Source organism: Xyrauchen texanus, chromosome 46 (assembly GCF_025860055.1).
Source record: "Xyrauchen texanus isolate HMW12.3.18 chromosome 46, RBS_HiC_50CHRs, whole genome shotgun sequence".
In the NCBI taxonomy this organism is placed as follows: Eukaryota; Metazoa; Chordata; class Actinopteri; order Cypriniformes; family Catostomidae; genus Xyrauchen; species Xyrauchen texanus.
This window is the reverse complement of record NC_068321.1, coordinates 14,107,091-14,134,813: the sequence shown is the minus strand read 5'-3', so window position 1 is coordinate 14,134,813 and position 27,723 is coordinate 14,107,091. Positions and strand designations below refer to the sequence as shown.

The window sequence follows — 27,723 nt, the reverse complement described above, 5'->3', positions numbered from 1 at the left end:
ATCTTTATTAAACACAAGCAGCACTGTTGATTGACTTTTGTTTTTTTAGGTTCATTTTGTAGTGAATAGTTGTCCACTGTTTTTTTTTCTTTGCATTTGCAACCGTTTATTTCCACCAAAAAGTCATTCCTACTCATCCCACTTATATTTAAAAACAAACAAAAATCATGGTTAAAGTAAGGTAGGCTACTCACAATGGAAGTGAATGAGGCCAGTCCATAAACACTAAAACACACACTGGTATTCAACATCATGACAAATTGTATAAATTGAGCTTCACCAAAAAAAAAAGCAGTATTCATTAACACGTCTTTAAAGCGGGCAATCGGGCACAGGTTTAGACCGATAAAATCTGATATTAGTGAACGTTACTATTTATAGCTTTTGTATAGAAATGATTATTCTCTCAAGTTAAAACAAATTAAAATAAATAAATCCCTCGACACAAATACATTTCAGGATGCTGCCATTTCAACAGCATTTTTATAAGCATAAATATGGATATTAGTCAACATTTGTTCCCATCAAATGAGAACTGACATTTTAGGGATGTGAAGTATAAAACCATTTCATTGATCATACATATTAGTCAGAAAAATACATCTGCACTTTTCCTGTGGTTTTCCACCACACATCACATTGTATAGGTGGTTGAATAATGCATTACATAACATTGATTATATGGACCTAGTGGAAAGGAAACGTGTTACTGGAATTCAGAAGTAAAAGCCTTTGGACCCTCTTATAGATAAAAAAATGGGTTTCCTTTGATCAATAAAATGCCTTTTTTCACATCCCTTTTTAAAACACGCAAAATGCCGTGCCCTTTTTCAGAGTTCTCCATTAAACAGTTCATGAGTTGCAGGTGCAGAGGACCAAATTCATTAGCAATCTAACAATCTGAGTCTCACCACAGTTTTTTCATCATTCCAATCACAGGCAAATCAAACATGAACACGTTGTCCTTGTATGGTGGCTGTACACAGAACATTACTCATATAAATGATCCAAAATAAAATATTCTGGGCACACAAGGTGGTGATGTACAGTTCAAAGACTAAATGTTCTTATTTATCCCCTTCAAATTCTCAGCTCTACAATCACAGGCAATTGTTTGGTCTTAAAATTCTCATTTATTCCAAGTCTATACGTTGTACTAGTGAAAATGTGTTCATGATAACATTGTGGATAAATAGCAAGTGTCTCTTATTTAATTTAGTTGAGCACTGCAATATTAACTGCAAATAAAAATGCAATGCACATGAACTTATGTTCTGTCAACGCTATGAATATTAAGTCCCAAAAACCCTTAAGTGAAAAATATCCTTTACAAAGTATCTGTAAAGAAAAAACCTAAAAACTGAAAAATTCAGCAACAATGACAGTTGTACAAATATTTTACAAAAAGTGTTTTTTTTCTAAAAATGTTAAAATATTCAGAAAACATAAATAAAAAGTTAAAGTAATGCATTCAACATTCATGTTCATGGTTGACTCTCCTCTCACTCTCCCAAAGATTTCCCATCAGGCCGCTCGACAATGTTCTGTGAAAGACAGGGAAAAAAAAAAAAAAAAAAAAAAAGATTTTAAAAACAACAATTTTACCAAAAATACAATAACATTTATTTATTAACTGAAAAAGCATCTAGTATGGATTACTTACAGTTGAAGTCAGAAGTTTACATACTCTTAGGTTGAAGTCGTTAAAAAAATGAGTTTTAATTACTTCAACCTAAGAGTATTTCATCTGTGGAGGACATCTACTTTGCGCGTGACACAAGTAATTTTTCTAAGAATTGTTTACACACAGATTGTTTCACTTTTAATTGACAATATAACAATTCTAGTGGGTCATAAATTTACATACACCAAAGTTAACGGTCCTTTTCAGCATCGTGTAAAATTCCAGAAAATGACGTCAAGCTTTTAGACAAATAACTTCTAATATGGTGCACTGAATTGGAGGTGTACCTGTGGATGTATTTTAACCTTCAAACTCAGTGCCTCTTTGCTTGACATCATGGGAAAATCAAAAGAAATCAGCTAAGACTTCAGAAAAAGTTTGTGGACCTCCACTAGTCTGGGTTAACCTTAGGAGCAATTTCCAAATGCCTGAAGGTACCACGTTCATCTGTACAAACAATATCACGCAAGTTTAAACTGACTGACCTAAGACGGAATGATTTCTATGATTAAATGTCAGGGATTGTGAAAAACTGTATTTAAATGTAAACTTCTGAATTCAACTGTATGCAGTTCTTTATTCATTTAGCAGCTTTGCAACCTGAGGCCCATTCACTTTTATTATATGGAAAAGAGTGGCTTGTACATTCTTCAAAATTTCTCTGTTTGTGTTTCACAGAAGCAAGCAATACAGGTTTGGAGCAATGAGTAAATTAATAAAAAATGTTGGATGAACTATACCTTTAATAGAGTTCCTGCTCACCAGCGTTTTGGCTGAACTTAGAAGAGCCCACAGTCTTTGAGGTTGTTTTTGATGATGACATCAGTGACAGCGTCAAAGACAAACTGCACATTCTTTGTATCAGTGGCGCAGGTGAAGTGGGAGTAGATCTCTTTAGTGTCCTTCCTCTTATTCAGGTCCTCAAACTGACACTGAACATAGGCAGCTGCATCCTCATACGTGCTGGATCCTTATAGAGGGAGTTTTACATAATTAACATTTATTTTTTTATTTATTTTTCTCACCAATTTGAATTGCCCAACTCCCAATGCGCTGCAAGTCCTCATGGCGGCGTAGTGACTCGCCTCAATCCGGGTGGCGGAGAACGAATCTCAGTTGCCTCCGCATCTGAGACCGTCAGTCTGCACATCTTATAATGTGTCACGTGCGCGTTACCTCGGAGACATAGCACGTGTGGAGGCTCATGCTATTCTCCAGGGCATCCACGCACAACTCACCACGTGCCCCACCGAGAGCGAGAACCACATTATAGTGTCCACGAGGTTACCCCATGTGACTACGCTCCCTAGCAACCAGGCCAATTTGGTTGCTTAGGAGACCTGGCTGGAGTCACTCAGCACACCCTGGATTCGAACTCGCAACTTCAGGGATGGTGGTCAGCGTCTTCACTTGCTGAGCTACCTAGCCCCCCAAAATTAGCATTTCTTAAACACACAGACAACTATGACCATTTGTGACTGACAAAAAAAAATACATCCGAGATGATATAGTCAGCAGAGGACTATCAATTTGATTCAAAATTTAAAGCTGCTCATACCGGCATACTCTGGGAAACAAATAGTAAGCGGGCTTTTCCTGATCTTATCCTCAAACAGATCCTTTTTGTTGAGGAACAGGATGATGGAAGTGTCTGTGAACCACTTGTTGTTGCAGATGCTGTCAAACAGCTTCATAGCTTCATGCATTCGGTTCTGTTTGCCCAAAGAAGAGAAAAAGAAACCAAAATACTGATCAGTCACTTTGCACTCACAGGTATATCTACATTTTTTTCCAATCAAATGCTCTCTAGAATGACTTTCCCTTCCCTTAATACCACCAAATTCTGAATAGCGATAGTAATCGGCAATTCATGGTTCATGGCTGCAATGTTAACTAAAGGCTTTTGGCCATTAAAATAAATAAATAACTAAATAAATAAATATGAGCCTTTTACTATGCCTCACCCCAACTACAAATTTCAATAGGATATACATCCGACACAGCAAAGAAAACTGCATCAGTCAACACTGACATTCATCAATGAGTGTGTTTGAGGTTTAAGCGCTCACCATTTCCTCATCCTCAGCCAGGACAAGGTCATAATCGCTGAGAGCCACACAGAAGATAATGGCGGTCACACCCTCAAAGCAGTGGATCCATTTCTTCCTCTCAGATCTCTGACCGCCCACATCAAACATTCTGAAAGTAGAGATGTTGTGACTGGTGAGATACACTCTGGAACAGTCACACTTTCGCACTGAAAAGTATCAGCCCCATAGCCCTTTTCCACCGAAATTGCTATGGATCTCGTGCCGAGCCCATACACAAACATGGCAGGTCACAGTTTTTGTGTACACCTTTTACTTCTGTTTTTGAGAACATATTTAACCATACAGAGAGAAATGCAATCCAATGTTATTACTTTGCTAGAAAAGACATCAAAGCTCCAGACAACAAGTAATTCCATTATTTTATATAATTTTTACTTTTTAATGTGGCTTAACTTGCTTAGTTCTATAAACTGTAACAGTGGAATCGTTATTAACATTAGTGTTGCAGATGGCTATATTTAGATTTTTGCCATTGAATATAATATTATGTTTACGTCTTGATTGAGAATCCCACCAGTCTAACTACTACAGTAGCTGGTCAAAAATCCCCTTACTGAACAAAACAATGCTAATAACTTACCGAGACCAGCTTCAGAACATCAGCATGCATCATTTCTTGCGGCATCTCCTCGTAGTCTCTTTTATCTGTGCAATCTCTCTAGTTTTTTCTACAATTTCTCAAGTGTGTGCTCATTTCCTTTGCGTTTCCAAGGTTTTTTATTGTTGTTTTAAAGTGATGAAGTACTCCTTGCTGCAGATGGTAGCTACTGTTGTTGTTAGTAAAACTTGTGACGAAACATTATCCCGCACCCTGACATAATCGTTTACTGTGTAGTGACCAGCAAGCTTCTGGGACCGGTGTGGTCCGCCCCAGAATAGCCTTTTACGCAGTTGAAATGCACAAACTGCGTAGAACAGTTTGAGTATTCACACCGGCACAGGAACCCACCCCCGAACCATGCTGGTGGAAAAGGGCTAATAGACACCACACCCACATTCTAATGTAAATTCCACTGACACAATTTGCCATTTCCCATCTGATTGACTGCATTTACTCAAATTATTTTTCTTCAGTCTGTTTGTTTACAAAGTTGAGTCAAGAAGGTACCAATGGTTGATTACAATGAGCACTATTGAGCAAGAACTAAAATTTGAATGGCTAGTAGCGTCAGAGTATTTTTTTCCTGTAGAACCATTAGTGGAAACTGACGCACCACTATTTGAATTCATTTTCCAGTGCTTTTCTATTATGTCAGATAACCCAGCGCTTAAAGCGGCAAGTAAAAACAAAACTAATTGTGGTTCGTTGCTTTACATGTCAGGTACATTAGTGTTTTCCTGTCTAATTGGGCAGTTCTTGGACAGAGTCCAAGTTTTTGTCACAATTCTGGCAATGCCACACCAAATACACAGAGGGAATTGTGGTTAATAATGGTTTAAGATGTGTACTTTTGATCAGACATCTCAAACGAGGAACACAACAATCATGCCCACTTTAAATACTGTACATAATTTCCTCTCTCACACATATAGCACATAAAATCTGTGAATTGTAAAATCTGATTTCCAGCTGAAAGTGTGCAGGCATTTCAATTACAATGGTAGCACTCACTTGAAGTGAAGATCTTTGAAAGTGAAGTGGGTCTCCACAATACCAGTAGTCTTCACCCTGGTCCTCAGGACATCTTGCTGAGTAGGGACGTAAGAAGCACTGGATATTCTTTCAAAGTCATTCAGGTAGCTAGAAAGCAAGAGCACAATTTTTAACCCAAATCAGTCATTTTAATCCAAAAGTTGGAATGAGTTCTGTTCAATTTCAGAATTCAGGATCAATTTAGTGATTTAAATTAATCAAAGGAACTGAATTTAATTCAGATCAATTGAGTGATGTTTACATTGACTGCATTGTAAATCGCTTAATATGAAAGCGTCTGTTAAATGCATAAATGTCATTTAGGCTGCTCACCTGGCAGAACATAATTAGGCTTGACTATACACTCAATCTAGTAACATTGCTTAAGCTTTGTGGAGACCATACATACAGTGCATCCGGAAAGTATTCACAGCGCTTTACTTTTTCCACATCTTGCTATGTTACAGCCTTATTCCAAAATGGATTAAATTCATTATTTTCTTCAAAATTCTACAATCAATACCCCATAATGACAATGTGAAAGAGGTTTGTTTGAAATCTTTGCAAATTTATTATAAAAAATAAAAATAAAATAAATAATAATGAAAAAATAAAAATCACATGTACATAAGTATTCACAGCCTTTGCCATGACACTCAAAATTTAGCTCAGGTGCATCATGTTTCCACTGATCATCCTTCAGATGTTTCTACAACATGATTGGAGTCCACCTGTGGTTAGGGCTGGGGCGGTATGGATTTTTTCTAACCGCGGTTGAAAAGCAAGATATTCCCGCGGTATAGCGGTAAACCGCATTAAATACATTACATTGGATCAGAGAAGTCCCCCCCCCCGACAGACTTTGGCGCACACATCAGAAGTCGCTTTTGATAGACAGACTTTAAATATTGTCACCTACATCCGAAGAAAAAAAACTAGCACAATTTTAAATGGTCAAATTTTCATCAAGCAGTAATTTGGCATGAACTAATCACTGTATAGATTTCCTTATTTAAGATTATTCTCAGATACATTCGCATTGAAGATGGGTCAGACATGATTTTGACCACTTTATTAAGTTTTGTTTTGTAGAAAGCCTTTCTTTAACTTAAAATTTCGTTTTGTATAAATTGTATCTTAATTTTAATCACTGTTTCATTAACTAATTGCCTGGAATTAATAAATAAGAAGCAAATATAGCAGACATATAATCAGCAGCAGGACGTGGAAGCGCCGATGCGATCTCTTCTGCGTGAGCTCTCTCATAAATGAACCGAAACTCGCGGCTAGGCCTATTGCCTCACAGACATGAGAAATAAATAGAAATCTTAAAATGCATTTTAAACAAAATTCAAAACAAAATGATAAAATTTTAGGCTACAGTACCTCAGACTGTAGATAGATATATATATATATATATATATATATATATATATTCTTTTTGTTTTGGCAGATCCCTGTAACAGGTAGTAAAAGGGCAGTTCATTTGAAAATTACATTTCTGTCATCACTGCTCACTCTTGAATCTGTATGAATTTCTCTCTGCTGTGGAACAAAAATGGAGATGTAAAGCAAAACGTTTAGTCTCATTCAGGGTCACTGCATCTTTTTTTCAGTCAATGAAAGTGAATGGTGACTGAAACTCCCCAATATCTCTTTTTTGATATCCACTGAAATAAGCCATACAGGTTTGCAACAGCATTTTTGTGTGAAATATCTCAAGTCAAAACTCATCAACTCACCTTAAAAATGGCTGTTTCAAGTTGACAAGATGTATTGAAAATGTTAAAAGATTCAATTATGAAAGGGAACTGTGCTGCATAATTAGTTGTGATGTATATTGAAAACAGATTATATACAAATATTAAATATAGATAATATATATTATGTATATTATTAATATTATAATATTTATATTATTATTGTTTTGTATATTATTACAAAATAAATATCAAATTGACTGTTTCAGATGGCAGAGAAAATACATATAAATGTCAGATGGAGCACAAGAGAGATGGAGGAGATATATAACAGGTGTAATTCTGCAGCTGAGTAGTTCTGTTAGCTTTGCAATTCTTGTCAAAGGTGATGTAAAATAAGGAAGAGCCACGTTTTGAAAGGCGTTAAAACACTGCTCCAACCTTGCACGCTCGATTATAAGCAGGATCGATAGTGTTACTTAGCACATCCCTCGCTTACAGAGACGCAGAATAATGGCATTTGCATTTCGGATTAACAGGTTTTAGAAGGTTTATACATGAGTAACATCCGAAGTTCAGTAAAAATGCACTTCCCTGCATGCGCTCACACTAAACTCAAGCGTCATCTGCTAAATGATGGATGCACAAAAGCGAGAGAGAGAGATTATTTTGACGCACGCAGATTCTGCTGTTTTAAGCGTCTCCTCTATTCGCACACCAAAATTGAAGACGTCAGCAAACAAAATTTAAGACTTCTTGTAATTTAAGATATTTATGACTTTTTATGGCCTTACATTTTTAAAAGTAAATTTAAGACTTGTTAAGGACCTGCGGGTACCCTGTGAGCCATAATGCATGCAATAACATTGATTATAACTCAGCTCAATATAAAACTAAATAAATCTGCATGGAATGAATGAGACAACAAAGTGGGTAAAATGTAAATAGGAGGAAGAGCAGGACTCTGTGGGAAGTGCAGAGGTCATTATGGGTTGGTATATAATGGGTTGGGAAGTGGAAGAGAGAGAGAGAAAGAGACAAACTCACTAAGAGGCAGAGTCATTCAGCTGGTACTCTCTGGAGCGACTGAAGCAAGCCTGCACTCCTGCATCCTTCCATAGTCGCTGGATGATTCCACCCAGCTCCTCCGTCATGAATCCCTCATCCACAGAGCCAGCCAGAACAAACAGCTGCCTTGCATCATCCTACAAGACAAGCCAATCAAACGCATCAAGAACCCATCTTCTCTTTATGATGTCAATGAAGACTTCACATATGCACTCATGGAGCACTTTATTAGGAACATTATGGCCTGTGGAACAGTTATTACTGCGTAAGTACTAAAAAATTATGGCATTAAGTGGCCTTCTGCTGTTGTAGCCCATCCACCTCATGGTTGGAAGTGTTGTGCATTTGGAGATGCTATTCTGCTCACTACAATTGTACAGAGTGGTTATAAGAGTTAACATAGCCTTTGTCAACTTGAACCAGTCTGGCCATTCTCTGTAGACCTCTCTCATCAACAAGGCATTTCCGTCCGCAGAACTGCCGCTCACTGGATGTCTTTGGCACCTGGATGATTTTGGCACCATTCAGAGAAAACTCTGCAGACTGTTGTGCGTGAAAATCTCAGGAGATCAACAGTTACAGACAGGGGTGGACTGGGAAGAAACTGGCCCAAAAGTTGTTGAGCGGGTGGGGGTCGCTGCCCCCTTCGCTGTACCACGGCGCTGTTTTGTGGCCCGTTCTGCAGAACGCTGCGGCTCATTTCAGCTTAGTCCCATTTCTCCCGATGGCCAGTCCGCCCTGATTGGCCCCAAAGTGCAACGGCCCACCGGGAAAATTCCAAATATCCCAGAATACCAATCCAGCCCTGGTTACAGAAATACTCAAACCAGCCCATCTGGCACCAAAAACGATGCCATGGATGAAATCACTGAGATAATTAACTTTTTTTTTTACCAATCTGAAGGTTGATGTGAACATTAATTGAAGCTACCAAACTGTATCTTAATGATTTTATGCATAGTGCCACACAATTGGCTGATTAGATGAATCACATTAATAAATAGGCATACAGGTTTTCCTAATAAAGTGCTCAGTGAATTTAATATTCTTTGATGTTTCATCTTTTCTTCCAAGCTGTTGTCATTTATTTAAGTATTGCATGAATACAAATTCTAAGTGGGTTGGAATATATTCATCCTGTTTGCTTAAAATTAAATCCTGTTATTTACTCAGCACAATATCATTCCAAACCGGTATGGTTTTACTTTTTCCATGGAATACATGAGTAGATTCTTTTTTTAATCTTTATGCAGCTTTTTCCATACAACAACTATTCATAGTGACCATATCGGTGCAGTTCCAAAAAGAAATGCACCAAAAAAGCACCATAAAAGCCTAACATTAAGACAATTGCCTTGTGTGAGGAACATAGTAAAATGTAAATTGCGATTCATTGATAATATTCCTTCCCGCCAAAGTTTGCATCTAGAATTAATAATGCTATGTCAACATTTTTGCATTCTAAATGCAAATTAGGCAGATGGGAAGATTATTTGTGAATAAATGAATAAAGCTATTCTAAATGAGTCAAAGAAAAAAATACAAAAAACAACAACATATTGGTTTGGAATTATATTAAGGTGAGTGAATAATGACAGAATTTCTTGAATGGTACTTGACAGTATAACAGCAGCACTTACAGCCCGGGCACCATCTGCAAAGTCAATTTTGAGGCGGCCCATGGCCCTTATGATGGCAATGATGGACTGGATAGTGTTACTGTAGACCACCGCTCTGTACTGTTTGCACTCCTCCTCTGAGTAGCCTGCCTCATGTATAATTCTATGGGAGAAAATGTCAGGTTTTGAAGTTATAAACTGACCTGATCCTCGATTTGAACTAGTTTATACAATGTTCCAGCTGCGTTAAAATATCCAATATAAATATAAAATATCCAGTGTACATAGCCATTTAAATCACCCATAGATGTCAATTATTAACCTTAAGGTTTACATATCAGGGACAATAAAATCTAAAATGGTAAAATGGTACTTAAATTGTATATTAAATTTGAATTTAAACAAAATTATTTATTAACCTTTTTATTAAAGTAATTATGCACTGAGGGCTGTGCTATATCGTAAATATAGTCATGGCTGAAGAGGTTGCTGCCATTCTGTGGAGTGTTATGCCTAACAGCGCACTTTAGCCATTAATATACTCAATAAATAGCAATTGTAACTGTGATGTTGTTGGTTTCAGTGATCGGAGCATATTAGTGCTTCATGATAGTTTAAGACTGACAAATGCAGGGGTGAGGTCCCCTACCAAGTCATGTCCATATTCAAATGATTGTGTAATGTGAACTGTCCAATGGTAAATAAACTGGCTTGTTTTGTATCAAGAGTGATTTCTAAATGGTTACAAAACTAGTGTAACATTATGATGACATAATAGGGGGTGAAACTTACTTCATCTGTTTGACAATTGTACTCTTCCCAGATTCCCCAGCCCCTGAACGAGAGAGAGGGAGAAATAAAATGTGTTAGCCAGATGGACACACACCCAAGCATTCCAGATATTTTCCTGCTCCACAAATGAGCATGAGGAACTGACTGCAAGAATCAGACATTCATTGCTCTTGCCAGCACAGCAAAAGAATATTCTATTCAATCAGATACTGACATATTTTAGTCTACTTCTTAAAGTTATAAAACTTATAACTTTATAAAGTTATAAAATTCCTCTTCAAAAGTAATAACTTGGTGGGACAAAGACCTATCAATTAAAGTCAATTTAGGTTCTGAAAAAAAAAAAAAAAAGTCTTGCAGTCAACAAATGTAATCTACAAATCAAGACATATATTTGTTTTTAAGGCATGAAATATTAAACCTTTCCTTTCCTATGATCTATTAAACATTACATTTCATATGATCTATTGAACATTGTTGTGAATTCTGCCATTTTAAACATGTCAGTTATTTATAGATGGCCAACATAGATAAGGTTTTGTGGAAATTGCAGGAATAACTTGAGGTAGTCTTGGAAGCACCCGTAAGAATGGGTTGAAAATGACAAATCAATAATTATTTTAATTTTCCAAACAAACTTAACATTAAAATGTAAAATATAGGCTAGATATTTTCAGCAGATACAAAAACACATAACTGTAATAACCTAACACAACATTTCTACTACTAGCATGACAACACACAAGTAACAAAAAAAGAGACATTGGAGAAACTGATGTCATGTAAAATGGCCCAAACAAACTAACCTCTCAATGAAACTGAGACACTATATTATGGGATACTTCTCTTAACTGTAACTGTATATTAACAACTGGAAAGCAAGAGGCAATAATAGCACCACTGATCTAAAGAACTGTGTAGGTGTTAAACTTGAAAGGATTAATTAAACTATACGTTGTTGTAATGGGATTACAAGCAGATCTCTGTAAACAGATTATACACATCTAAGAACCATGCAGGTTTGAGAAAAACACAGCTGCTTGTAAATGACACAAAACAAAAACTCTTGCAGAATTGCTCGAGAACTTGAAACAATGTTTACTTAAACTAGCAGTCTATACATTTTTACTGTGGTTTCGAAATTAGCATAGAGAATTGGAAAATTACCTGACACTAGTATTGTTATTGACTACTGAAATGTTGGCATGATGATAACACTAAAGGGGCTTTTCCACCATCGTTTCTATTTGCAGAACCATGCTGTTTTCATTCGATCTACCTGGAACAGTTACGGTTTCTTTGTCCACCATGGTGCTGCACAATCGGAATAAAAATGGACTAACTATTAAGCAACTTTTGGCTGGGTCACTATTGAAGAATAAAAACAGCCAGCCTACTCTCAAATTGTGCTGCAGGCAATCGTAATGATTTTTGTTTAGAAGAATTAACATGTATATAAATGACCAGGGGTCAATATTGTATGTTGCTAGTTGACAGCAAGTCCGGGAACCTGCTTCGTAGGCACTGACATCCTGCCACGGATCACATTCCAATCTCCTGTGCAACTTAAGTGAAATGAGGGGCTTTGAACATATGCTCTTAGATGTAGAGGAGTTTTTTCTAGAGCTGTCAGAATTAACGTGTTAACCCATGCAGTTAATTTGAAAAAGTTGAATGCGTTAATTTCTCTTAAATTGCGATCAACCCATTTTGTAAAATACAGCATTTATACAGCATTAAGGTGCGTACACACTGCCAGCGACAGCGACTCCATACCATTCATTTTCAATGAGAGCACAGCGACTTCCGGCGACACGAGCTGTCGCGACCGTTGGCGCTAGATGTGGGCGTGTCCAGCGACACGACAAAGTTGAGACAAGTTCAACTTTATTCAAATGAAGAGCGACTAACGGAAGCGACAGCCAATAGGAGAGAAGACGGGAGAGCTCACGTGAGCCTTCTCTCTCTCTCTCTCGCTCTCTCTCAGCTCCTGCAGTAACGGAAAGATGGATGAAAGGCTAATTCTTGCTGTTAGAAATTTTCCAGTGCTCTATGATATGTCTCTTCCCACGTACAAGGACATTTTTAAGAAAAATACTGCGTGGAAAGGTGTATCTGAGATCGCGGGGATTTTATGGACCCAGACAGACCAGCATTTGCATTTTCGCCGCAGATAAACAGACACTATGGCAAACAGCACGCCTTGTTTCGCATTCATCTTTGATATAAAGCATTTTATGTACTGATTCCATTTATATTTAATCTTTTCCCTCCAAAATGTTTGTTTTTAGTGGCAAGAAAAGAGATTCGCTGTCAACAGCAATGGAATGACATCCGTGAATGGGAAACCAGTAGTGGGAACACCCACTAGCGACTTCACCGCCAGCCACTGGCGACCTGCAGCGACAAAGTCGCTGGCAGTGTGTACGCACCTTTAACCAACATAAACATTGGTTGGAAGGGTGGAACCTGTGTGATGTGTCCGCCAGGAGTCATTAATTTGATGCACACTTCACAACACACACACACACACACACACCAGTGCTTTGTGTCAGATGGAGAAAGGAGCTCTAAATGCTATTTGATGTAAAAAACAAGTCCAGATTGGACTTGTGATATAAATACAGTATTTCTTAGCATATGTAAGGTGCATATTAATTACCACAGACACAGGTCAAGTCTTAACTTTCACCAAAACACAGAATAAGATGTTTTTGTTTGTAAACGTTTTTAACGTGGAGTTCAAAGTGGTGCTGATGTGAATCATGAACGTGGCTTCACGATTGCTGTAACAAAGCAGATTATGATTTGAAAGATTAGAGATTAAGAGATGTAATGTCCATTGCAATAAATATGCAACCGATGGGGAGACTAGTTCTTTCAATTAGTCAGCCTCCCAATTAGACTTTGGGAAACGTTTAATGTTATTTGAATTGGTGCTATTTTAATGCATTTCTGTCTTTATACTGTGGAAGGCTTTGTTTGGAAAATGTTAATGATACATTATTTTGTTACATATCATTTTGTTTTCTTTCCAAAGATGGAAAAAAAATTCCTTTTGACAGGAAAAGTATGTAAAGGGTGCTGCTTATTTCTGAAACCATTTTAGTCACAGTCTGGAGCTCTGCACCGTGGAAGTATGTGACAATTATGGTTTATTGAAACCATAAAGGTGAAACTTGAATTAAAACTATTGTACCAGATGTAAAAGGGGAGGAGAATTTTAGCGTGCATCAAGTGCTTAGAACAAAAAGTCTATGATGCTTGTGTGCTTCCTCGTTCAAACGCCCTCGGTAAACTTCCTCCATCCTCGATCCTTGTGATCCAATTTAAGAATTGATATGTCCTTCTTGATGGCAGACTTTGATCAGGTTCCAGGTCACAGGCTCGAGGAAACAAGGTTACACATTTTAAGAGATGAGAAGCACCATTTTTCAAAATCTGGGATTAATCGTGATTAACAACAAAAAAATTATACGATGAATCACGATAAAAAAAGAATATAATTTTTTTTAATGTTTTTATATATGGTACCACATTGTACTCATACTACTAAACTTAAGTTCTATTTTACAATTTGCTTTTAATTTACGGGGCGGCGTGGGTCAGGTGGCAGAGTGGGTCGGCCACTAATCGCAGGGTTGGCGGTTCGATTCCTGGCCCAGATGACTCCACATGCCGAAGTGTCCTTGGGCAAGACACTGAACCCCAAGTTGCTCCCAATGGCAGGCTAGTGCCTTGCATGGCAGCTCTGTCGTCATTGGTGTATGAGTGTGAGAGAATGGGACACAGTGTAAAGCGCTTTGGTAACTGCTAAGGTTAAAAATGGTGCTATACAAGTGCAGACCATTTACCATTTACTTTTAAACATTTCATATTTCCTTGTCATTCAGACTGAGAGGAAGACAGTGGTTTCCTTCCCTAGTGTGTACACAACATGCACTACACGTTATACTCATAAAATTACCTCTCTGCTGTTTCCTTAATTAACCTTTCGGTTAACTTTTAACTGACAATACTAGTTAAACAAATTGTTAATGCCAGTTAATCGGTTAAACGTCTACATCCCTAGTGCAGCAATGCACTTACATACGCATCTGTTGAACAATGAGAATTTTAGAGTTAAGCTTTCATGAAATCTAGCCTAAGTTTCTGAAAACCCGCTTTGAATTTAAAGTGACAGCTCTAGGACTGGGCGATACGGCAAAGACAATAACGTTTTTTTTTATCAAACTTATGGACGATTCGATTTTTTCAACTTTTAAATGTACTCCAACATAATTCAAATTATATGTTCTTTATTAAAATGTAAGGCAACCTAGTTAAAGAAATCCAAGATCTTTTCATTATTGGAAACAAAGGTGAGCAAGAAAAATTTACAAATGCACCACAGGGGGAGGTTGTCAACGGTGTGTATATGTAAAATAAATTAAACTTTAAACCACATGTTCAAAAATAATAGAATAAGAATTGCTAAATAATTCTTAACCAAGTCAATCTAGAAAGTTATTTAGAAATGATCGAGTTTATCTAGAAAGTACTTATTTTATATCAAACAATTTGTGTGAATATTCATAAATCCCTGCAGATAGAGACGTGCCCTCTAGTGGTTCACACTGAGCAGCAATATTAAATAATTACTAATTCAACTAGCAAAGTCTGTCAAAATGATCACTAGACAAATGTTGGCTATAGATGCAGTACACTTGAAACATGTCACAGAACTAAGCAATAATTAGCACTCTATCGGAATCAACATGGCAAAAGGAGCAGATGATGTTTGATTCTCCCATTTTATCCTCTCCATGATTTGAAATGAAGCGCACATAATGGTAGACCGTTCATCAACATGCGCAGGCCGAGGCCAGTTATGATCTTAAGCCGTTGTATACCTGCATGATGGACGAAGCGAAGTAACAATCACACAGTATACAATCGTCTTTTATGTCAGTCTCCATGTTGTTAACCTGTCACATACAGTTAGAGAGCGCCACACACGTGTAGCTTATCAGATCGGGAGTGGCATTAAGACAAGTGCTATGAATTCTTATTCTCTTCCTTATTCAGCCTTTGGTGGATTTACAATGTAACTACAGCATTTGCAATATTTTATCAAAATCTTGATTTGAGAAAAAAAAAAAAAAGTGTCAAATCCCAAAGTCGAATTAATCTGAAAAATCTGAAAAACCTCTCAGCCCTACATTCCCTCAAAATGGAGCTCACAGTTTCCTATCTGTCCAACCTTTCCGTAATTCGTAGGCACCCTTAAGCAAAAACACATCCTATATGTAAATGCTGATCAGGGTCAAGTGAAGACAAAACCAGACCATATAGTTGACAGGGCAACCCACCAACTAGTCGATTTTGAAAATGTCATTTTGCACAACTCTATATAACTCTATATAACCCAAGCTCAGGAAAAATGTAATCTTGCACTTGTTTAAATGGAGCTGCTGCAAGACTAAAGTTCACTTGTTTGCTAAACGAACGTTTCAATTAACCATCTCAGTTGTGGTTGAGAAGCTCCCTGTGGGAGAATGCTGCTCTCTTTTCTTTCAGTCCCTGAACACAAACAGCAATTAGGCCACATCAGCATCTCTCACTCAGATTCAAATTCTAGTGTGAGGAAATCAAACCAAACACCGGAGTAATGAAGCCCCCCCAAGGAACCCCCAAAACTCCCACAGGAGAGCTTTTTAGTACCAAGTGTTCATCCAAACTAATAATCTTCCAAAAAAAGGCTGGAAAGTTTCCACAGAAGCCAATTTCAAAGTGTTTAAGATGGCTAATAACAGATTTAGTATAACAAAGGACAAGAAATATCATGAAAACTGAAGTGGGTCTGATTGGGGGCCTGGGTAGCTAGTAAAGATACTGACTACCAACCCTGGAATGGTGAATACGAATCCAGGGCATGCTAAGTGACTACAGGTAGGTCTCTTAAGAATCCAAACTGGCCCGGTTGCTAGGGAGGGTAAAGTCACATGGGGAAACCTCTTTGTGGTCACTATAATATGGTTCTCACTCTCAGTGGGGCATGTGGCGAGTTGTGCGTGGATATCGCGGAGAATAGAGTGAAGCCTCCACACATGCCAAGTCTCCGCAGTAACGCACACAAGCCACGTAATAAGATGCACAGATTGATCTTAGACATGGAGGCAACTCAGATTCATCCTCCGCCACCCGGATTGAGACACAATGCCACCACGAGGACTTAAGAGCACATTGGAAATTGGGCATTCCAAATATTAAGAACAAATGTTAAAAATGTATATGAGTAGATCAGTTGATTGGGAACCAGTACTGGTTCTTATTTTTCTGCCAAATGCAGATGGAACATGGTAGTAAAATACTGTGTTCCCTACAGCACAATTCAGTGGCAAATCTGTACCGCTACTGAATCTAAAGTGTATCCAGTAGGGGTGTAATGGTTTCAATTTCTCACAGTTCGGTTTGTATCAAGGTTTTAGGGTCACGGTTTCTGAAAATACTGCCAAATCTAAAGCTAGAATACTCTATTTGGAAACAAACCCTTCAACAACCCTTTTTAAAAATCACCACGGTTTTACTATAGTAACAATTGTAACCACAGTAACAATGGTATTTGTAGTAAAATCATAGTAACCACAAACCATGGTTGCTACTAGGGCTGAATCGATTAGTCAACAATAAAAAAAATTGTCGACAAAACTTGAATAGTCATTTAATCTCATTTAACGTAACATGAGATCAGATATGAAATTAATGATGGTGGGGAGAGCAGCTCTGCAGCTCACAGATGACTGAGGAGAGGAAGAAAACACAGCTAACAGTCAAGACGCACACTAAACTTCCAATCAGCTTCAGGTGATATAGATTGCAAAGTGGGAGGGAATTATTTTGTATTTTTGTATAAGTACAGAAGCACTCTTGTTTTGGAATAAGTGGATCTGGAGCTGCCGCTCCGCTGAAGCAAAACTTGTGTGTTTAGCATCTTTAAAAGGAAACACACTGGCGTTACATCTAATATAATATAAATATAATGCAGTTATATTTACTGCGTTATAGCTTAAATAAAGATCAAATAATAAGGAAGCAGGTCATGTAAATAACTACAAACTCCGAAACTGGCATTTCTCAGCACTGTCAGTGCCTCTTCTATGAGTTGCACGAAGTGTCCCGATCTAAGGGGGAGAGACTGAAATTGCATCCGGCTGATGCACACTCCATCACAGGGATGCTCATCCCTTGAGCACACGCACTTGCTGCAGCTAGATTATAACGTGATGGCTCGTGACATATTGAATCATAACATATAAGTCACTGTGCATTTCTTATTGTGAAGAAAACTGGCAATATGCAGCTTTATTAATAAGTTTGTTTTTTTGTGAGTTAAAGATGAAGTGAACAAAAAGGTGAGAGAGGGTAGCCTTCACCCCATTATACACTGAAACAACATAAATGTATTTATATACAAGTAAAAAATGTATAACTCCTTTAAAACAACATTTACATTAGCAGCTATACTGCAGAAGAATAAATTGTTATCCGAGAATGTTGAATATATTAAAAATAATAATATATAAAAATAATTTAAAAGACAAAGATGCATTCATCTGAGAAGCAGCACATAAGATATTTAGACTTGCTTTTAGAGAATAGATCTTGAATACAAGTATATTTTGTCTTTACTGCTCTCGCTGAAGTATAACCAAGTGAAAAAATACACATAAAATACACTTATAATTAAGATACATTCTCTTAAAGCAAGTCTAAATATCATATATATATATAAAAATAAATTTATTTTGTTTTAAGGATTTTTAGACAATTTTAAATGGAAAACAAGATAAAAACACTTAACAATAGGATTTTTTGCTTAAATTTTTTCTGAATAAAACTTAGAAGTATTTTTTCCCTTTAATTCAGTGAATTTCATTTAGAGGTATTATTAAAAGATTTTTGTCCTCTTTTTTTGTTTGCAAGAGCGTTTAATAAAACCTATTAAGTCGGGCACAAGCTAAATAGTCGGTTAAGAGCCAATGATTAATCGTTGCAATAATCGTCAGAATAGTCGAATAACTAGGGCTTGGCATTGAGTTCGATACATTTTAGGCACCGACCAAACTGCCTCTAAACAATCGAGTATCGAAAAATGTCTTGTCGTTCGGTACCAAATTTCGATACCTAAGGGTTTAATCTCGACAACGTCAGTGAGAAGCATGTAGCATGCTAGATGGCTGTGTTTAGGCATCAAGGAAAAACACTAGTATCAGAAAATGGTTTGAGTTCCAGGGCTGAGAAAGAATGTTAGAAGTAATATTGCTAACACAGTTCTACATTACGGAGAAATACTAAACCGTAATAATGAGCCTTTAAAATATAATTTTTACAAGCGCATGCATGAGCCACAGTGACACCGGGAAAAGCGGTAATGATTCTGAATGTGTCAGAAAAAAACAGCAAGAGACCTACAAATAACAATTCTAATAATCGATAGATTAGTCGATTATCAAAATAATCATTATTTGCAGCCCTAATTAGAGAGGTTGTAACTAAGGATGTTCGGAAAATATTTTTTGAAAACGAGTACAAGTACCGTTTTTTTAGTACTCACCGAACTCAATATCAGCAGTTTATTTCAATTTTATCATCATAATTGTGAATAAAACATTAATATAACAATTCATTTGATTGTTAATAATATAATCATTATATTAATAATATTGTATTATTCTTTTTATTAAACAAAGTGCTTTTATACAGCACAATCCTAGATAAAACATTTACTTTTTTCAATTTTCACAGATGTAAGATATTGCTTAAATATAATAGTTACTATTGATTTATTATTAATTTTAGTAGTAGTAGTAGTATAACAGTGAAAATTACATAAATATATAGTAGTTCTATTTCTGTCATAATTTTTTCATTTAAATTTAGGCTTTTATTTTGAAGTGTTTCTGTGTTGTTAGACCAAGGAGTTCTGACGTAATGATGGCAGATTTCCAATCCAGAAAAGCAGATTGCTATGTGAATTACAGTAATTATTAAACCGCAAAAGGCTACTATATAAATAAATATATATAGTCTGTATATGACTCATGCTAAAAAAGTGAATTAGCGCTCTGCCTGCTGTCATCTGCTATAAACAGAGCATGCGATGCTCATAATAGTGTTTTCGGTGTATGATTCAAGGATCTGTAAAGGTATGAGCAGTTTGTGTCTATGTCAGCACAACACCAGCTCCACACATTCACAAGCACTCACATTTAGAATGCTGCATGTGCAAACGATCTTTTTATCTAATTAAATCACAGCTTTTGCTGTTAAATCATCTCACTAGGACATTTTAATCTGTGTGCTGAATTTTTACATAATGACATTCATACAACAGATGGTATCTGAGCATTTTTACAAGTACAAGGACATGAGCATGGTATCGGAATCGATGCCGATACCAGTATCGGCGCATCCCTAGTTATAACTGTGGCTATCCATTTTAATTTTTTTTCCAACAAACCTTGTATCCAGATGCATCGGTTAGACTAGAGATGAAACCGTCAGTGAAAATGCTTATATACACCGAAACATGAGCGGCAAACCGTATGGTTTGGTTATTTACCAAGAACCATTACACCCCTAGTGTCCAGTGTGGTTTGTTTCCTGACCAAATGAGCCCTATGAGCCGGTTTTATTTATATATATATATATATATATATATATATATATATATATATATATATATATATATATATATATATATATATATACACACACATATACACATATACACATATACACACACCACAAAAAATAAAATGGTAAAAAAGATGTAGAAAAAATATTTTGTTGAAAGGTAGGTCTTTTGTGAGTTTTATAATCAGTGGAATTTTATTTTAAAACATTTAAGATTTTTTTTACATACTGTATATTATATTAGAACCAATTTGTCTTATTGCATTTATGCCTCTAAAAAGTAATTGAAAAGCCATTAAAAAGTCTATGTAAACATGCATATTGCAAGAATTGCATTAAACGTACTTTTGACCCCGTTTACACCTGGTATTAATATGCGTTTCGGGTGAGCCGATCATATGTGGTCAGCATTAAATACAGGTCTAAACAGGGTCTAAAATATTTTGGGACTGAATCACACAGTAACAAACAAAATACGACTGTGGTTAAAATACGCATGTGTCAACATCACATTGGAAGTGGCAGCAGTGAAGCACCACCCCTCACCTGTCAATCAACCGCTGCACTTAAACAAGAGTTTAACCTTGTCGGTTATGAGAGCCTTTAAAAAAGAAATAAACATCCGATCTGAAAATGTTAAAAAGCGGATACATACACAACCATCAGAGCTTCACAGGTCTTCTTTAATGTGTCTGATATCAACACAGACGACAAGCAGGATCATCTGAAGCTCCATTAATACATGTCATCCACAAAAACAATGTACAATTCTGCTTGACATGTTGCATTTGAGCTTATTCTCATAATTTTGCAACAGACTGCAGAGAGCAGTAAATGAAATAAAAATTGCATTTCTTGATTTTGAAATATTTTTTCCTCACAAGAAAGAATAATAAATGGAACCATTAAGCAATCAGAATCGTTAATGGACACATTAAGGAATCAGAATTGTTAAGAGGAATTGAAACTGCATGAATAACCTTTACAGATGCAAAACTCATCACAATTCATTTTTCATTTTTTTCATTTCATTTCATTTATTTCAGGCAATGGCACAGAAGTACAAGGCAACAAATATTGTTAAGTCATACAGGATAAAACAAACATGCAGTATTAAACTAGGGGAGTGGGAAGAAGACAACTTATTTAATCCCACCCCAGTTCCCCATGCATTTAATAATTAATACATTGAGCTTCATTTTACTTTGCTCACGTATCGTTTACAAATGTTGTATCATGGTGGCGTTACCACAAGTAACAAGTATTTATTATAACAACCGTACCAACAATTAAGAAGAAGAAACAATACCAACAATGGTAATGGACAATATACCGACGATATTAATGGACAATATACCAACGATGGTTAGGAAATATTGAGCACATGTTAACACTATAAGACAGAGTACAACAGCAATGTAAATTAAAGATCCTCATCTCTGTATCTTAACCAGACCCGATGTTTATATATCAGTTTAAATTGATGAATAGTTTTACATTGCTTTTGTTGCAAGTCCAGTTTGTTCCAGAGTTTCACTCCGCATACAGACTAGGGCTGTCAACGAATATTCTAAATTCGAATATATATTCGAATAGTTTTAAAAACAGAAATTCGAAGGTGAAAATTAATATTCGAATGTGGAAAAAACGCGCCCGCTGTAGCAGATGTGCGGCTGTCTGCTTTAGCGAGTGGGCGTGCTGCCTGAGGGGTCTTTGTTGTCACATTTCTGAATTGTGTGCCTCATTTTATTTAACGCTAAACAGAAACATGACTAAAATGTAAGGCTACTGTACTGACTGAATAGATGTTGCATGAATAAGGTAGGTTAGATACAGCAGTTTCATGCACTGCAGGCTTCCACTGGTTTGATTATTTACCGCTTCATGTCAAGGAAAAGTTCCATGTTTACCACAGCACAGCTCGCTCGAGCGCTCAATGTCGGTTCTATATACTGTAAAACTTCAATTAATGTTAATAATTTGTTTTAATCACTGAATGAAGCCTGCTATATTTGGGACAAGAGTCGCGACCTTATATTGCTTGCACAAAACTCTTGATCAGCACTCAACATTTGTTTATTGTTGTTGTTCTTTAAACCGCTATGCGAGAGAGCGTGAGGGCTAGAGAGAGAGAAAGAGTGCTCTGCGCGTGCGAGCGAGAGTGAGGTCTTGGCCATTAGTTGATTTACTTGTTTTTGTGTAGGTAATACGCTGTCAAATATGTTTAAACTTAAATAAACTACCTATACAAATAGTTATGTCTCTTTGTATTAATTTGTCCTGTTATTGACGTAATGCGGCCATTGACCAAATGCTAACCAGATATTCGAATAGTTCGAATATATGTGTTTTTTTTAGAGGGAATATTCGAATGTCATTTTTGAGCAATTTTGACAGCCCTAATACAGACACACAATAATGTTTACGAGTGGTTTGGGCTCTTTGTAATGAAAAATATCCAAAACCTCTCAAGTTATGAGCTCGCACTGGAATTTGAAAAAACGTTGTAAGTTAGGCGGTAATAAGTTGTTAAATGCTTTATATAGGACCATTGATGTATTGTATTTTACAAGATCATCAAATTTTAACAACTTTGACTGTGTAAATAGATTATGAGTATGCTCTAGAAAACCAACCTTATGAATGATCCTCACAGCTCTTTTCTGTAATATGATCAGAGGATTTATTGTGTTCGGTAATTATTTCCCCACACTTCAACACAAAACATAAGGTATGGTAGTACCAGGGTGCAGTATAAAGTACGGAGTGCATTCTCATCAAGGTATAGTTTTGCTTTGTTTATAATTGAGAGGCTTTTGGAGATTTTTGATTTTATGTGTCTGACATGGGGTTTCCATGACAATTTACTGTCAATTTTTACTCCCAAAAATGTATTCTCACTCACAATTTCAATTTGGGTACCATCAATACTTATTCTCTGTTTAGACATTTTGTTGCGATTACCGAACATCATTATCTTAGTTTTATTTATATTCAAGGATAATTTATTTGTATCCATCCACTTTTTTATTATATTTAGTTCCCTGTTTACCATATTTACAAGCTCATTATAATCAGCACTACTGTAGAATATATTCGTGTCATCTGCAAATAGTATAAGTTTCAGTATTTTGGATATATTAAAAATATCATTTATATACACATTAAACAGTTTTGGCCCTAATACTGACCCCTGGGGGACACCACAAACAATGCCAAGAGTATCTGATAAATACTGACCAATTTTTACAAACTGTAACCTCCCTGTTAAATAACTTTTTAACCAATCTCCAGCCAGCCCTGGACAATGACTCTTTAGTGCCTTTAGTGTTCTACGCTGTTTCTAAGGTGTTCCGAGTGGCACAATGCTTTGTGAGTGTTTACTTACTGGTTCAAGTCAACATCAAATTCTGGTCACTAGATATGGTTCAGAACCTTCCTTTAAAAAACTATGGAATTATATTGCCCATTTTATCTTTGCATAATCCATGTCCATTGCTCAAATGGTGAGGGACAAATTATGAGCATAGGCCTATGTTCAAAATATTGGGTTAGGTATTTGTTCAAATTCACACAACATTAGAACACAGTCAAGTTGACTCCCAAAGCACCAGTTTCACCTTTAGTTTAGTCTCCTGAGGCTTGAGTTTACGGTGCTGTAATTTGAACTAGCTCTTTGGTTACTGGGCAACCACCCACTGCTTCAGACGCATGCGGTGACGATCACGCCGTTTCAACATCAGATTTGAATATACCCGATGTTGCAACCGAACATTTTCTGGAAATATTTCTGTTTTCTGCACTTGTAAAACTCTGGAGGTCTCCATTTGTCCCCTCTATACTCTAAACAGGATATCCAGCCTGTTTTATAGCAACAATAAACACATATGCTGATGAGCCACAACACCAAAAAGCAAACAAACCTGAGAATGCAACACTTTGGAAGAGCGTGAGGCTCACAGACGTCAGATAAATGAATCAGCACTGGGGGGAATCCAGTTAACCGGCTAATTGGACAGCCAATTCCCAATAGCTTGATGGAGTACATCAAACCTGTCCTTATGCCAAAAAAGTGCACAGCACAAGAAGAACAGGCCAATTGGTAAATGGCCAAGTTAAACAATTAGCAAACAATGCCATGTCATATCTGAGAATTTAAATGAGGTTATTCTACAACACTGGATTCAACTGTCAGATCTAAGAAAAGAAAACTACTGGCCATATATGGCTTATTTCATTGTGCGACAGATAAAAGTAGGGAAAATGGACACTCCAAAATGTACACAATGAATGTGGAAATCCTGCCTCCCCAAGTTGAGAAAACCTGGTGTAAATGTAAACAAAGTGTCTATGTTCGTGTGAGGTTTTCTCAGAAACGAATATTAATGTGATGAGGCCGCAGACCCTATAAATAATCCAAGCTTCCAAGATGATAAACAAATGTGTCAAATTCCAAATAGTTTAGCTTATTAGTCATTGTCCTCCAGAATTCTTGTACACAAATAGTGGACAGCTACAGAAGAAACAAATGCAAAACAGGAATCAGAAACTGGAAAGCAAACGGCCTATATGCAAATCATAATGAATTTACAATTCTACAGCTTTAAGGTAAAAACAATAAGTGTAAGGGGAACAAAAGACATACGTTTAAATAACAACAAAAAACAACCAATAAAGCTGGTCAAAAACATGTTTTTCTTCAAAGCCACATAGTATTTTTCAAATCTCCTCAATACTGTTCTGTTTCAAAAGCTCTTTAAGAAACAAAGGCTCAAGACTTTTGAATGGAGCCACCGTGAACGATTCATTCAGACTTAAAACTAGGACAGTGTCGATACAATCAAATATCGATATATTGCAATAATTTTTCTTATGATATTGTTTTGGTATTTATATTTCAACTATTTATGCGTTTATATAATGTAAACACACAATAACGATGGCAACCTGTTACTTCAAAATCAATTTATCTCTCCAAGAGACAAAAACGTAATATTGAGCTTCATGCTTTTCATCAGTAAATAACTGAAATATACTCAAATGAATTAGAATTGGAATTGATTTATCCATCCATCCATCTTCAACCGCTTATCCGAAGTCGGGTCGCAAGGGCAGCTGCTCCAGCAGGGGGCCCCAAACTTCCCTATCCCGAGCCACATTAACCAGCTCTGACTGGGGGACCCTGAGGCATTCCCAGGCCAGTGTGGAGATGTAATCTCTCCACCTAATCCTAGGTCTTCCCCGAGGCCTCCTCCCAGCTGGACATGCCTGAAACACCTCCCTAGGAAGTGGGCATCCTTACCAGATGCCCAAACCACCTCAACTGACTCCTTTCGACACAAAGGAGCAGAGGCTCTACTCCAAGTTCCTCATGGATGACTGAGCTCCTCACCCTCACCATCTCTAAGGGAGAAGCCCGCCACCCTTCTGAGGAAGCCCATTTCGGCCGCTTGTACTCGCGATCTAGTTCTTTCGGTCATGACCCAGCCTTCATGACCATAGGTGAGGGTAGGAACAAAAATTTACCGGTAGATCGAGAGCTTTACCTTCCGGCTCAGCTCACTTTTCGTGACAACGGTGCGATAGAGCAAGTGCAATACCGCCCCCGCTGCCCCGATTCTCCGGCCAACCTCCCGCTCCATTGTCCCCTCACTTGTGAACAGGACCCCAAGGTACATGAACTCCTTCACTTGGGGCAATACCTCCTTCCCTACCTGGAGTACGCACTCCATCGGTTTCCTGCTGATTCATAATCTAATCAAATTATGATATCATCTACCACCCCTGGAGTCACAAGTTCAAATCCAGGGTGTGATGAGTGACTCAAACCAGGTCTCCCAAGCAGCCAAATTGGCCCTCTTGCAAGGGAGGGTAGAGTCACATGGGGTAACCTCCTCGTGGTCGCTATAATGTGGTTCACTCTCCGTGGGGCGAGTGGCGAGTTGTGCCTGGATGCCACAGAGTAGCCTGAAGCCTCCACATGCACAATGTCTCCGCGGTAACACGCTTAACAACCAGGTGATAAGATGAGCAGATTGATGGTCTCAGATGTGGAGGCAACTGAGATTTGTCCTTTGTCATCCGGATTGAGGCTAGTAACTACGCCACCACAAGGACTTCGAGCGCATTGGGAATCGGGTATTTCAAACTGGGGACAAAATGTAAAAAAATATATATATATATATATATTTGATATCGTGATGTATCGCGATATTTCGAATCATGACACGCGTATTGAAATACGTTGGTATCGTGAGGTGTCAGGCGATACACAGCCGTACTTAAAACCTTCCAGATTCATAGGCTATAAAGAACTAAACATTTCAGAGCAATCTTTTAAACCCATATAGTATCATTCACTATGGCTAACTCTCAAAGTAAGCGGGTTAAAACAAGCTGGTTCTTCCATATGCACAATCTTATTTATCATAATTGGATAACGATGTCGTTAATCTATCAGATCCGTCTCTGTAAATCAGACAGCTTTAGATTTAACTCTAGTCTTTTGTTGTCTGGATTATCCGAGAGCCGTTTGCTCCTAACTGGCCATTTAGAATATGTAAACCAGCATTGTGAAGAAGTCAAGGCCAAAATAAAAGCATGGCTTATACATGCGCAGAGGGGGAAACGGTTAAAAAATTGTAAATATAATATAAGCGATTACCTCATCTGTGATCACACAGAAATATAAGACATTATAACCAGTAATAGACAATTGCAGTTGAGTGAATTAGCTTCATATGCTAGCTGAGAAAGCCAGCGCGGCAACTAACGACAGAAGTTTACGGAGTTCATAATTATGGGCTAAATTAATTTATTATGCTCTCATACATAATTCGCATGGTATATCCGATCAGTATCTTGTAATAAAGTCTCTCGTATTTACTTTAAAGTGAAGTGCGTTGGGCTAACTCACCGAGCAGCAGCAGCTTGACCTCTCGCGACGCTTTCTCTCCATCATCCCGCAGGTTTTTGTCTATAATTTTACTCCTCTCTTGGGCGCTCTTGTCGCCCGAGCTCAGGGTGCACCCCATGATTCAGGCGTTTAAAACGGTTCCCAACGAAATAAGGCGTCAAAGTACCAAAAATGTAATGCACAAGTGGTTCAAATGAGGGATCCTTCCCAATTCACGCCCAACTCTTTCACTCACGCGCAGCCTCTTAAAATTCGATTTTTCTTTTTAAACGCTGGAGTTCCTAAAGTTAAAAAGCATAAAAAAGGATGTCAAAATTCATTAGAGCGCCTCTTGACGGCCATGCTTTTTTTTAACGCCCAGTCTCGCGCTCTGCTTCTCCCAACGCTGTTGTTAAAGTGTCCCGCTGATCAGCCGAGTTTCCTGTTTCTTTTCCTATATAAATCCCCCCTCCACGGACGCACGCACGCGCGCGCGAAACTGAGCCAAGTTCACTAACTTTCACTGTGCATTTTTTTTAAATG

At 37.3% G+C, this 27,723-nt stretch overlaps 1 protein-coding gene across 2 annotated transcripts; it reads right to left on the bottom strand.

The window, feature by feature from the left end:
* LOC127638210 (guanine nucleotide-binding protein G(i) subunit alpha-1-like) lies at positions 1–27,629 on the bottom strand. 2 transcript variants are annotated; one of them, XM_052119634.1, is made up of 9 exons: positions 27,202–27,629; positions 10,608–10,650; positions 9,837–9,978; positions 8,176–8,333; positions 5,408–5,536; positions 3,754–3,883; positions 3,243–3,396; positions 2,447–2,654; positions 1–1,544 (listed from the first exon to the last, which is right to left on the bottom strand). In XM_052119634.1, the coding sequence occupies exons 1-8, from the start codon at positions 27,317–27,319 to the stop codon at positions 2,464–2,466; spliced, it is 1,065 nt and encodes a 354-aa protein (XP_051975594.1). In that variant the 5' UTR covers positions 27,320–27,629; the 3' UTR covers positions 1–1,544; positions 2,447–2,463. The 2 variants fall into 2 exon arrangements, with proteins under 2 accessions (XP_051975594.1, XP_051975593.1); XM_052119633.1 differs by having other exon boundaries at positions 4–1,544; positions 2,425–2,654.
* Positions 27,630–27,723: the final 94 nt, after the last annotated feature.

Coding starts and splice junctions, on each gene's coding strand:
- LOC127638210 (XM_052119634.1), bottom strand. CDS start 27,319: ATGGGGTGCACCCTGAGCTCGGGCGACAAGAGCGCCCAAGAGAGGAGT. Junction 10,651..27,201: donor GGTCAAGCTGCTGCTGCTCG/GTGAGTTAGCCC, acceptor TCTCTCGTTCAG/GGGCTGGGGAATCTGGGAAG. Junction 3,397..3,753: donor TGGCTGAGGATGAGGAAATG/GTGAGCGCTTAA, acceptor TTGGGCAAACAG/AACCGAATGCATGAAGCTAT.